The sequence below is a fragment of the Mus pahari genome, chromosome 1, assembly GCF_900095145.1.
Source record: "Mus pahari chromosome 1, PAHARI_EIJ_v1.1, whole genome shotgun sequence".
NCBI classification, from domain to species: domain Eukaryota; kingdom Metazoa; phylum Chordata; class Mammalia; order Rodentia; family Muridae; genus Mus; species Mus pahari.
In genome coordinates this window covers 22,635,671-22,648,458 of record NC_034590.1, presented here as the reverse complement: position 1 = coordinate 22,648,458, position 12,788 = coordinate 22,635,671, and the positions used below count along the sequence as shown (strand labels likewise).

At 49.7% G+C, this 12,788-nt stretch overlaps 1 protein-coding gene across 1 annotated transcript in view; it reads right to left on the bottom strand.

The window, feature by feature from the left end:
- The window catches only part of Nell1 (neural EGFL like 1), an 827,697-nt gene extending 816,243 nt beyond the window's left edge, over positions 1 to 11,454 (bottom strand). Inside the window, exons 1-2 of the mRNA XM_021189273.2 lie at positions 10,929 to 11,454; positions 2,391 to 2,519 (exon numbers count right to left, since the gene is read on the bottom strand). Of these exons, the coding sequence (XP_021044932.1) occupies positions 2,391 to 2,519; positions 10,929 to 10,983 (184 nt within the window). The 5' untranslated portion in view covers positions 10,984 to 11,454. The remainder of the gene's footprint in view (positions 1 to 2,390; positions 2,520 to 10,928) is intronic.
- Positions 11,455 to 12,788: the final 1,334 nt, after the last annotated feature.

Below are 12,788 nucleotides of genomic sequence, written 5' to 3'. Positions count from 1 at the left end.
AAAAAAAAAAAAAAAAATCCCCACCTGGAAGATGCCTAGAGGTAAATGCCAACACAGAGAGCAAACAGGTTCCGGAGAAGAAGCCCCGCCCATGGGCTCTGCAATGAAATGAATGACCCGCAATGTAAGCAAAAGCCTCCTCTGAAGTACCCTGGGCTTTCAATCAGACTGAAAAGGCTCATTAATCACTGACTACACACTAGGCCCAACAGCTCGCTCTAAAGATCAAGAACTCTCTAGATAGGCGGGAACCCTGTCCCAGGAAGCTCACGGAGCGCCCAAGCCTTCTTAGCAGAGAATGGCAGGGATTCTTGCTTTCCACGTGTCAAAAAGGAAAGCAATCCGGTGACCCAGCCTTTGTCCTTTTAGCCACACCAGCTTAAATAGTTTACCAAATGTCTAAGTAATTAAGTGGAATTCGCATACCTGTAGTTTTGCTACAAGTCATTATGCAATTTGTTACTAGCAATTGGTTAGCTATCCACACAGTGAATATCTTAAATCACATCCAACACAGGTTCCGAGACTGTAAATAAACAGTGTTGCTACTGGTGTTGAACCTGCTATGTACCCTGTAGACTTGTGTTTTAAACCCATGCTCCCCGCCTGCTGCTGTCATTTGAGGGGAGCTACTGAAGCTTTAAGCAGTGGAGTCTAGCTAGAGGAAGAAATCACCACCATCAGGGGTATACCTTTAGTGTTTATTAATCCCCACTCCTTCCTGGCTTCCCCTCTGCTTCCAGGCTGCCATGATGCGAGCTGTTCCACCCTCCCTCCCCTGCTAGGACAGACAAAACCTTCTAAGACTGTGAGCCAGGATAAAGTTTTCCTGCCTCAAGTTGTTTGGTTCAGGCATGAAACCGGTCAGAGCAATGAAAATCTACCCAGTGTACCTGTCTTCAAAGAAGGGTGAGCTGAAAGAAGCTTGTCTGGCGTTTTTTACAGGGAGATACCAAGCCACATGCCTTACATATCTGCTTTAACCTCTACGATGGTCCCCATTGCTGTGAGACTAAAGCACAGCATCGAACACAGCCTCCAATTGCATAAACCATCAAGAGTTCACAACCCCATGCCGCCTGTGAAGTATCACCTCTGACTGCTGGTCCAAGACATAGGCAGTGCCTACCCCTTCCCACACTCACCACCCTCCAGCTATTCTGCACCTCTATCTGTTGGCTTCTGTTAAAGGCCTTTCTACATGTAACTCTCCACAGTGGCCAGATTTCCATCTCTTCCAACCCCAGGCTTTCCTTTCAGATTTCAAGTCAGTCCCTGCTGACCTGCTTTCCGGGTGGCCTTTCTCTGGTGACCTCTGTCTCTCACCCAAACTGAACAGACCTGTCTGCATTACCCTTGACTGGCAGTCTATACATCTCCTTGGCAGTCTATACATCCCCTTTATGGATAAGTAAAGCCACTTTGATTCAACAACCATCTGTGGAATTTGCTGACTTCTGCGCTCTATTTTAGGGCAGGGGCTTGCATGTATCTTCTTTACTCTTGGCATTTGAGATAGTACACAGAAGAACTCTAAAACAATGCCAGTGTTCACTAAACAAGAACTATACATCAGGCATTGTTCCAGAGGCCCCACTAGGGAGGTGCTGCAGGGATCTGTCAATTAGATGAGGAGACCAAGGCACAGAGAAGCTAAGTCCCACAGGCCATAGTGCCAAAGCTGGAAGGCAATTCCAATCAGTTGGGCTCCAGAGCCCAAGCTTCAAAGCAGTCTTCTATCTTGGCTTTAGAAAGGGTTGTTAGACGGTGTGTAGTCAGGTGTGTCGTTGGCAGAGATGAGGAAGCTTCGCCCAAAGAGAATGTAGCCATGGGCACGTTCTTCCCACAGATAAGACAGAGAAACATTGAAGATAGAAACAATCATGAGATAAATGATCTGTAAGCCAAGCATGGCTGAGCAGCAGCTTTCAAAAGTTCTGCAACTTAATTCCACTACGGGTCCCCGCGGAAGTCCTAGGGTGAGCATTTCACTGTCAGAGCAAGTATCTTTCCACCACACCTCCACACGCCTCTGCTCGCTCTCAGAACCCTCCCTGTTTATCACACACTTCAGGATAACAACACAAGAAAAGCAGCAATGGTGATCCCAAACCAGGAGGGTAAGCATACCCCCAGACCGAGTCCTCCTCTCCTACCCCAACCCCATGCAAAAGAAGAAGAAGAAGAAGAAGAAGAAGAAGAAGAAGAAGAAGAAGAAGAAGAAGAAGAAGAAGAAGAAGAAAGAAAGAAAGAAAGAAAGAAAGAAAGAAAGAAAGAAAGAAAGAAAGAAAGAAAGAAAGAAAGAAAGAGAGAAAGAGAGAGAAAGAGAAAGAGAAAGAGAAAGAGAGAAAAGAAAAAAAAGAAAAAAAAAACAGACATTATGTTTTTACCTTGAAACAGAAATGCCTTACTGGCATTGTGTAGTCCAGCCACCTGAGTGACACCCAGGGTAGTGTTCACAAGGTCAAGTTCTGTAATGATGTCCAGCTGAAGGTCAGGGTCCATCCCAAAGCCCAGCACTGGGGAGAAACAGATTCATGTTGGTTTGCAGGCAGCAATACATACAGAGCAGATTACAGAGGGGGACGGGGAGCAAAATTCAGCCAAGGCAGTTAGGAGTGCTAAGGAGTTTGTGATGGGAAAATCAGGGAAAGCAACTCTACTTACAACCCCTCTCAGAGCTCAGCTTCTTGGTACCCTGCCCCGACCCACTCCATTATAGATGGCTAACCCCACACCGAAACTCTCTGGGGCCAAATAAACGTCAGAATTCAGGACATATCCCAGGTTAAAAAGGAAATATGGCCTACATGGTATGTTTTATGTAACACTCTCGGCAAAGTCATGGCCTATAATCAAATTCTAGGGTGTTTCTGATGTGAAGAAAAAAAAAAGTGATGTTTTCTGCTAATTGAAACAATGATTTAAATAGCCCAATATCCTTCAGGTCACATTTTGTCACCAAATGAATTCAACTCAGGACAGTTTTGTTGTCTGGGGAGTTATGAAGAAATTGGGGATCTCTAAACTTTGGGGTGTGAGGATGGGGATGGTGGGTGCGGGACTGTGGTGCTGACCTATCTGGCCTCAGACAGACACAACAGCAAACCCTGCAGTGACCCCCATCACCCAGAAACCCCCAATACTCAGGAAGGGAGCAGGGAGAGAGAGCCGCTGCCCCTACTGGCGGACGGGGACAGGTTCAGATTAACAGGTATGTAGTTTCCTCCAAAGGACTCCTGAATAAAAAGTAGATGCCGGGACTCTACTCTCTAGGGTAGAAATGTGGCTGAATCCCCTGTCTGGGAATGATAGATCCCGGAGGGTGTCTCTTACCCAGAGAGTGTTCTGCGGAATGACACATTCACTGCTGCAAAGTGATTTCCAATTACACGTATTAATAAGGCTACAGATCACTCTGTGGGACTTTGTTTGAAGCCATTCATGAAGGCTCTGCTTTAGCGCCACTTAGCATCTCAATAGTGGGTTCTGATTGCTCGGTTGGAAATGTTTTAATCAGCAACAGCTGTCAACATCCCCCTGATGGCAAGGCAAGTCACCCAGGCGGGGATTCAGAGAGCAGGCACCCAATTTGTCCCACGGAGTCTCAGTGAATATTCATCAGGACTTCCTAAGCCCCCACAGCCTCACCTGCCCCCCCTCCTATCCCTGCTGCCTATATAGATTAGGGGAAGGAGATGCACCCTTCCCTTCCCCTTTTCCTATTCTGCAGCCATATCAGATGGCTGGTCAGAAGGGGTGCTTCAGAGTTGAAACCGGTCATGCCAAGGCAGAAACTAGGTTAAATGGAAGGTGTGGTGAATTTAACTGCCTTCTTGGTTTTTGTCAGGCCAAGTCTACCCCCCCCCACACACACACACACATCTTCTGAGCTGAGCTTGAAATGTTTCTCCTTGAAATGCAACCAGTTGGCCCAAAAATAGCTCTCACATCCACTGTTTGAATTCATCTATCAGCACTTTGGGGATGGGGGTCCCCTGTAGCACATACTAGGCGCATGCATGTTGTGGATACCAAGGAGACATTCTCATGACATTTTCATCCCTGAGAGAGAAGAAATTAAGTGGATAGTTTGGCAATCGATACCAGAAAGTATCAGGTTAGAAAAAAAACAACTTGGAGGGGTAGGGGGCCTGACTAGGTTGTTTTGAGCTAGAAAATCAAGATGAGCAGGGCCAGGCCTGAGGAAAAGCATGTCCACATGTAGATAACCGTGGGTGCAAGCCAGGAACACCATAGAGTGTTCTAGAAACAGATGAGAGATGGATAGACTGGCCTGTAGCAGAATGGGTTTGAGGGGTAGGGAGAGCTAGCTTAAAGGCAGGCATTCCCCTATTCCTTTCCATTGATGTGGTAAGACAGTATTCACACTCCACCACTGAGGGAAGTCAAGGCAGAAACCATGAAGGAAGCTGTTTGCTGGCTCACTCACTGGCACCCTGGCAGACTCACGTATAACTAGCTTCTGGAAACAGCCCAGGACCATCTGCCCAGAGAACAGGGCTACCGAGAGTGGGCTGGGTACTCCTACATCAGTGAACAATAATGACCACCCTTCACAGAAAGGCCCACAGAGCAACCTGGTAGAGAAACTTACTCAGCACCTCTCTGTCGTCAAGGTCTGTGAGCTGGCTCAGAGGGCACGGCACATGTGCCCACAGGCCTGACCACCTGAGCCTGATCCTCATCACCCACATGGTGGGAAGAGAGAAACAACTCCCCCAAGCTGCCCTCTGACTTCCAAACTTGGGCCATGACCAGCATCTCCCTAAAACCTCACCCCACACACACAATAAGTAAAGATGTAACTTAAAAAAATAATAATAATAATTAGGGCTGGTGAGATGGCTCATCAGGTAAGAGCACCCGACTGTTCTTCCAAAGGTCCTGAGTTCAAATCCCAGCAACCACATGATGGCTCACAACCATCCTTAACAAGATCTGGCGCCCTCTTCTGGAGTGTCTGAAGACAGCTACAGTGTACATTACATGTAATAAATAAATAAATCTTAAAAAAAAAATAATTAAAGACTCTCTTTGCAGGTGAATCTCTTCTCGGTAGACAGTGCTAACCAGAGACTGCAAGGGCCAGGTTATAAAAGGCCTTAGGAAGTTTGACAAGGACTTGGGCTGTTATTCTGTTTCTAATGGGTGACCGTTGGAGTGCTGTGACGTGTGTCCTCAAGGGAAGGATGGCTCTGTGTGCTCTAATGTATATTTCAAATGTGGTCTATCTTTAAGCATCCACCTGTGTGCTATGGCTCACACTACATACCAACTCTGTTCATGGTGCCTGCTCGGAGCAAAGTAAAGTGAGGCAAGATAGCCTTCTAGAATGCTAGGGCAGTGAGGCGGCAGGGGTGGGTGGATGGGTGGGGGAGCACAGAAGCTGGGTACGGAGGGATGCGATAGGAAGTTTGCAGAAGGGAAACAGGAAAGGGGATAGCATTTGAAATGTAAACAAATAAAATATCCAATTTTTAAAAAGTAGTGTAATACATGGTTATCAACAGAACTAATAAAAGATCATGTTGTATGGTTTTTAAAAAAGATACCCTTCTGTCTTCCCCGTGAGCCTGCTGTCAAGACGTGTGAGTTTAGATGCCAGCAGCTCTGTGATCACCTTGAACAGACAAGAAAGGAACTAATATTTCAATTTGATCTACACTGTTCTGATCCTATACTGCACAAATTAAATCAAAGGTAATCTCAAAGGGCCTGCAAGCTGGTCTTTCTCTGGCCTGGAACTTGGTAAATGGCTGGTACATGTGCTCTTCGCCGGACACGGAAGAGAGCATCTCTCTTGCCCCTGCGGCCTCCCACAGGGCCTGGGATTTGACAGGCTCTTAATTCAGAATGGGGGGCTATTTACATACTGTGGGGGTATATGGTACTCACTGTGGTACATATGACCTCAGAGCAATAAGATAGACCAGGAAAAGCCAAAGGACCAGTGAGTCGAGAAAAACGATGTACAGTTATCCTAACTGGGATTACGATTGCTGTGATAGAACATTATCCCCAAAACTAACTTGAGGAGAAAACTTGGTTTACACTTCATTGAAGCAAGTCACAGCAGGAACCTGGAGGCGTGAACTGATACAGAGGCCGTAGAGGGGTGCTCCTTACTGGCCTGCTCCTTGTGGCTTGCTCAGCCTGCTGTCTTCACCCACAATGTGATGGACCCTCCTCCCCCATCAATCACTAAGAAAAAGTCCTACAGGCTTGTATGCTTACAGCCTGATCTCATGGAAGCATTTTTCTCAACTGAGGTTCCCCCTTTTCAAACGACTACAGATTATGTCAAGTTGACCATAACTAGCCAGCACAACGGTGGCCTGAACGATTGGCCTCAAATCTTTACCCATCTCGCATCCACCCTCTGTGTTGCGTGCCTTCACAGTTCTTTCTACTGGAGTGAATGAAGGCCCCTCTTCCTCTGTCCTGAACTCAGCTAAAGTCCCCTGTCTTGGCTACCGGGCCATCGGTGGCACTGCTTACAGAAGCAGAGGCTTGAATGTGCTCACAGGGTGGGACTCCATTATCATAATGAGATCATAGCCCTGGTCCATGAGGACAGTGCACACACAGATCAGACAACTCACCTGAAAGTGAAGTGATGGTCATCTGGGCCCTGCCTAGATAAGAAAACACCAGACCAAGCTACGTGCATCCGAACACAATAACTGTCACTTTAAGTCACAGCTCAGGGTGGCTTGCTGTGCAACAGATAATCAGTGCAGAAACTGAAGATCCACTGAGATGTCCAGTTTTAAAATACACAAGACTAGGAGGTGTGCAATACAATAAACCTAGCAGACCCCCACGGACTTGATAAAATACCGTAATAATGTCCTCAAGTCTCTCCCCACAAATGCGAACACAGTGTCCTCGATCCAGGACATAATATGGAAAGACAAATCCTCCATCACTGAGAAGTATCGCTCCTGAGAACCTCAGTTTCCCCGTCCGTAGGAAGTCAGTGTTACCTCCCTGACAACTGAGGTCTGGGAGACGAGCTCACAAACAGGCTACATACAGTAGATACTCGGCTGGGGTCTCAGTCACATGCGCTCATAAGATTAACTCTCCAGACCATGCCAGCCCTGCTCCTGTACTCCACAGAAGTTAAGGAAGCAGCTCGGGGAGCTCTCCTCACTGCTGTGGCTGTTCTGCTCTTTATATGAAGACACGCCATACAAACAGAAAAAAGAAACCAATTAGGCTTCCAGATGCAGCCTCGTTCTCTCCCTTTAATTAGTCCCTTTCAGGACGATGCCCGATGCTGATAGAATAACACATTGCACATGGCATAGGGAATCAGGAAACCCATTAATAAGGAGCCATCTACATGACCCCTCCTGAACCTTGCATCATGTGAGGTGCTGGCTCCATCAAACATGTTTTATCCCCCAAGCTTCTGTCTCCTGGCCATGCAGCCAGCTCCTGCCATTTCCTAGGAAACTCTATTAAAGTTCTCTACTTTTGACATAACAGCTCTACAAATGGCTAAAAGTGGGCATTAGAATTAAGCAGAATAAAAAGCTCCCGGGGAGAGGATATTTTCAGAGCCTGGAAAGCAGCCCTGAGCCTGACAGAGGCACTTGAGGTCTGATCTGGTACTCAGAACTCACTTCAGCTGGGATACCTGCTGTTGTCCATGCCACTGCTGGCTGATCCTCAGCTCTGGCCAAGAAGAGATCCAGCCCGAAGCCCTTCAGTTTGCCTTTGACGCTCCAAGCACAGAGTCCTGGCCTGATTCATTTCAGATCTAATCGACCTCATGGATGCAGAGCAAAGTGACACTGGAAAGACTCTACGACCTCCTCTGATAACAGGAGTGTATGGCCACTTAACCTCTTCTTAATACCTTGAAAAGTGATGTTCTTGAAGAATAGACTTTATGCTTCCACCAGTTGGCACATGCTTGATAGGGTTAGGGCAGGGGAGGCTCAGACTGAACTGCCTGGGAATTGCTTCAAATAGAGAAAAAAATCCCTCCTTTCCAGCAGGTTGCAGAAGGAGGCACTGAGTGGGTACCTGGGGGGGGGGGTTGATATTTTGGGTACATCCTTCATTCTCTACCATGGTGACAACCTCCCTCCCTGCAAAAAACCTGGAATGCAAGGAAGGCTTAAGCACTGAGCACAGACTACTGGCATTTCCAAGCCACCGGAGAAAACTGGTGGATGAAGGATGCTCTCACAGATATTACCCTGCCCATTCATCTACCCCGATGTACCTGAAAAGCCCAGAATGGAAGAACACACGCACCCCTACCCCCAACCCCACCCCCACTCTGTGATCCAGAGGTTCTCTGGGCCAGCTTCCTCATAACACCTGCCTTTTGATGACTGCATGTGACTCTACCCCTGCACTGCAGTCTTGCTTTAATTAAAATGTGCCTGATAGCATCTATTCATTCCCATTAAAAGCTGGTGATATCTGAGCAGCTAAGTGGGCCACATGTTTACTTCATCTAGAACTGGTAATGTCCCAGACAACAATTGTCTCACTTGACAAATAAACTCTCCAAGCAGCTGTTTGGGTCCTGATACAGTAATCACCAGCCGGCCTCCTTCGAAACCTAAAGATGGATGTAGGGGATGGGGATGGGGCTTCCTGGGCAAAACCAAAGGGGCTGGCTGCTTCCAGAAACCGAACACAATGCTCCCTCCAGCTACAAGAAACTGCAAACCCACGAGGCATAATTTCTTTAATTCTTCCAACAATTTATGTATGAAAAAAGATGCAACCTCAGGCAATCAAGTAATTGCTACCAGCAAGCACAAGGGTTGGCCTTGTACCAAGCTTGGAGACAGGTGGGGGAGCTACATCTTAGATCCATTCTGTCTTTGCTTTTTGAGGGGGCTTGACTACATTCCACTTTATTCCTCCAGAGCCCTCAAGACACAACTCACACAACTCGAAAAGCCTTACAGGTGATCATCCTTTCTACCGCGTAACCAGACCTTCACTCTCATGACCCCAATTTCTCACAGCCCCACATCACAGGGTTTAACAAGAATGCTTTCTGGTTTCTACCAAAATTCTCAGCAAAGCTGTGAGTTCTCCAGTCAGCTCTGTCTCTCTCTCTCTCTCTGTGTCTCTCTGTCTCTGTCTCTGTCTCTGTCTCTGTCTCTCTGTGTGTGTGTGTGTGTGTGTCTCACCTAATAAGCTACCCACTGTTTGTTCAAGATGTAAAAGGGGGCTAGGGTTGTAGGGCGGGGGGGGGTGGAAAGAACACACGTCAGAATCTGAAGTATAGTGGAAACTCAGCCTGCCCGCTCATGAGCAGTTTTTGGCAACTCTTCAAAGGAGTAATGAAAACAAAGGCTGTAAGCACTCGGGTCATAATATGGAATGATATGGAATGGCCATCAGGCTGCTCCTTCGCCATCTGTCTTCTCCCTGTCTTCCCTTTCCCTGTAGGATGTCCCCAGCAACACTCTCCTCCTCCTCCCCACGGGTAGCCCAGCACTAGTAGGCCCCATCCTCATCTTCCTGGAACTAGTTCTAATTGCAAGGAGCAACTGTAGTAAGTGCCACTTAGCCTCGGGTCTATTGGCTGGGGGGGGGGGGGGGGGAGGAGTTCCGGAAAGACACTAAGGTTCTTTTGCCCATAGAGAAATGTTTCCCTGTCTCACTAGGATTAAGCAAAAGAAAGCCTTAGTCCACTTCGGTCCTGGGAAGTAAGGGAGGGGAGGCTAGAAGCTCCTAGACCCCTAACTGCCTGCCTAAGTGGGGGGCCTGGGGCGCAAGGGATAGGAACTTTTTAAGTCGACTAAAGAAGGGGTGTGTTCCTCAGTCCTCTAAAGGTAAACCAGCTGTCTGGCTTGAGAAGGAGACTGAACCTCTAGAGGGGGTCAATGAAGGTAGCAAAGGGACGCCGACATGGGGACAGAGAATGGCTATGCGTCCATTCTAGGGATCGGAAGTCTGTGGGCAATGAGTCTGATGTCTAGCTACCAGGAACTATCTCTTCCCCCCTCTGCCTTGTTGGTCTGCTTTCTACCCCTCCTAACCCCCGCCCCTGCCTCCTGACAACTACCGCAAGCTTGGTGAAGTCGGCTACATTCTTGAACCCCAGGGACCCGGAGTCAGGGAACCCCATGGAAGAGGAAAAAGTGGAGTGAGCCTCAGAGAAATCACAACCGCACATCCAGCAGGCAGATTCTATAGGGACTTGGCCATCAGGCCAGTTTCCTTGGCCCCGGGTCCCGCCCCGCAATCTTGGATGATAGCAGGAGAAACACGGTTTAAGGGTTGAGAAAATCTTCGGTCGTCTCCACTGGTCCAATTTACCTCCTAATAATTGTTCGCTCAGTTGTTTGGGCAGGGAGCTGATAGAGGAGACCACTCCTGGAGTTCCCTCTGGAAGCCATGTGGGAACCACGGAAGAGCTCGAGGGTCCCCCCCCCCTTTCCTCGCAGCCCTCTCCCGTGCGCCGTCTGGCTCCCCCGGCCCTGGTCGCGCCTGCCTGCCGCACGCGCTCCCTCTGCGGGTGGAACTCCCGCAGCTCGGGGACACCCTTGGCCACCGCACCCTGCAAGTTCAAGGATGTAGGGATCTCTGGCCGCGCTGCAGCGAGTTCTGACTCCCTAGAACAGGGAAGCTGCTTGCTAGCCATACGAGGCTACGACCACTCGGCCGCACCCCGCACACTGAATGCCTGCAGCTGCATCCCCGGGGAAGAGGACGCTCGCCCGGGCATCTTTTCTAGCGCTTTACCCCGAGCTGTGCTGGGCGATCAGAGACCCAAGCACTCTGCTGCCCTTCTCTAGCCGGTCAGAGATAGGTTCCGTGTCTCTCCTAGCCAGAGTAATCCCAGGTTACAGCAGTCGGGATCAGCACTATCATCACCACCACCTTCCCCCAAATCCCTCTTAATGCCCAGCCTTGCTTACCTGTCCTGGCGGTGCACACACAGAACCACAAAACTAAAATCACATCCATCGGCATCGCTCCGGAGGCCCCCCGCCAAGCAGGGCGCACCAACGCCAGCAAGAAACCAATGCTTCAGAAACCCGCGGCTCTGTGGGCTCGAAGCCGCCAAACTTACTAGCGGGCGGCAGGGGAGGTGGCTCGGCGGCGCCGGGTGCTGCGCTCGGGGATCGCGCCCGGGAAAGCAACCCCAGCTGCCCCGCCCCCAGCCCACCCCCCACCGCGGGTGGCGGTGGCACGGGGCTGGGGCCCTGAACCCCGCTGCGGCTGCGCTCCCCCTGAGCTAGGGCAAGAGCGCGGAGCTCCGCCACTCCCGCAGGTTGCCCTGGGAGTCTGTACGGATCCCGCTCGCCGCCTGGGCTCCGGAGATGCAAGGATCCCGGCTACCCGCACCTCACGGCTTCACGCCCCCGCCTCTGCCACTGCGCCGCGCTGCGGGCTGCCCAAGTTGCAACAGTTCATCCGGGCCGGGTCCGAAGCCGCCCTGCCTGCGTGCGTGGGTTTTATTCCCTAGGGGAATCAGACCTAGGCGGTGTCGCGAAGTGCTCCCAGCACCTCCTTGGGAAACAACTACTACCGATTCGCTCCAGCAAGTGGGTGGGGAGAAGCAGGTGGGGGCGGGGGGGGGCAGGGGACGGAGGATGCCTGAGTCCCCAACCGCCACCTGTACTTGCTGTCTAGTCCCAGCCGAAGGTTCTTATGACTGGATACTAGCTTTTAGGAGTGCTGGTGGAGGGTGTTGAGGTGGAAGTCCCTGAGCTTAGAGCAATCTATGGCTGGAATTTAAGAAGTGTTTGATAGCTTCGTTCTACAGGCCAAATGCTGCCACATAGGGGAAGTTTTTAACCATTTTTTTGTCTGTTGTGTGACTTTCTGGATGGTTTTCTCCAAAACCCGCTCTCTGGGATTCTCTCTCTCCTTTCTTTGGACATCCCTACCGGAACACCATTCTGTAGAGAGAAAAGCTGGGCTTTGCTGGCGACCAGTGGACAAGCAGAGGAGTCTCTCCTGTCTAGTGTACCCTCTGCTACTGGAACCGCCCTGTTAGGGTCCCTGTGTGCCTCAGTCTATCTAGGGGTGATGGCAGTCACAGAACCTGAAAGGTCAGTACCTCCAGCTTACATGTTCACGTCATGTGACTGGAAGTCTCCTGCGCCCCAGCTTGTCCTGTGGCTCCATCTATGGCTCCAGCTTCCCCCAACATCCAATACTACTCTGAGGGACTTAAACTCACAACAACCTCCCAGATCCCAGAGGGGAAAAAAAAAGAGTTCAACAAAAGAGCTCTGCTTTCTTTCCAGGGTTTCTCTCTAGCCTTTGCCCATCCTGTGTTCCCAGGGCCTTAACTTCACATGCCTTTGATCCCAGGAGAGCAGTGTGGGTCACCAATTTAGTTGCACAGTTTATGAAGAGGAAAGGTCTTACCTACATGATCCTATTTTTTCAGGACATTCTGTATACACCCCCTTGTTCACTTACTCCACGTACACCTTCCCAGGCAGGTGAAGAAAGGAACCATGAAAGTTAAGTCCGCTTGAGAATTGCCCACTGCAGTGCAGCTGAACTGGGCTGTTACAGAGCAGATGTCAAGGCTCAACTCTCCAGCTTTTAAGAGTGTGTGTGTGTGTGTGTGTGTGTGTGTGTGTGTGCGCGCGCGCGCGCCCTTGAAAGACAGAAGAGGATGCTGGATGCCCTGCTGCTGGAATTACAGTCTATTGTGACATGTGTCCTGGATCCTTGTGTCAACTGAACCATATTTCAGCTCCCAAATATTCTCTTTGTTATGTATCCGAAGATAGCCTTGGACCTTGATCCTCCTGTCC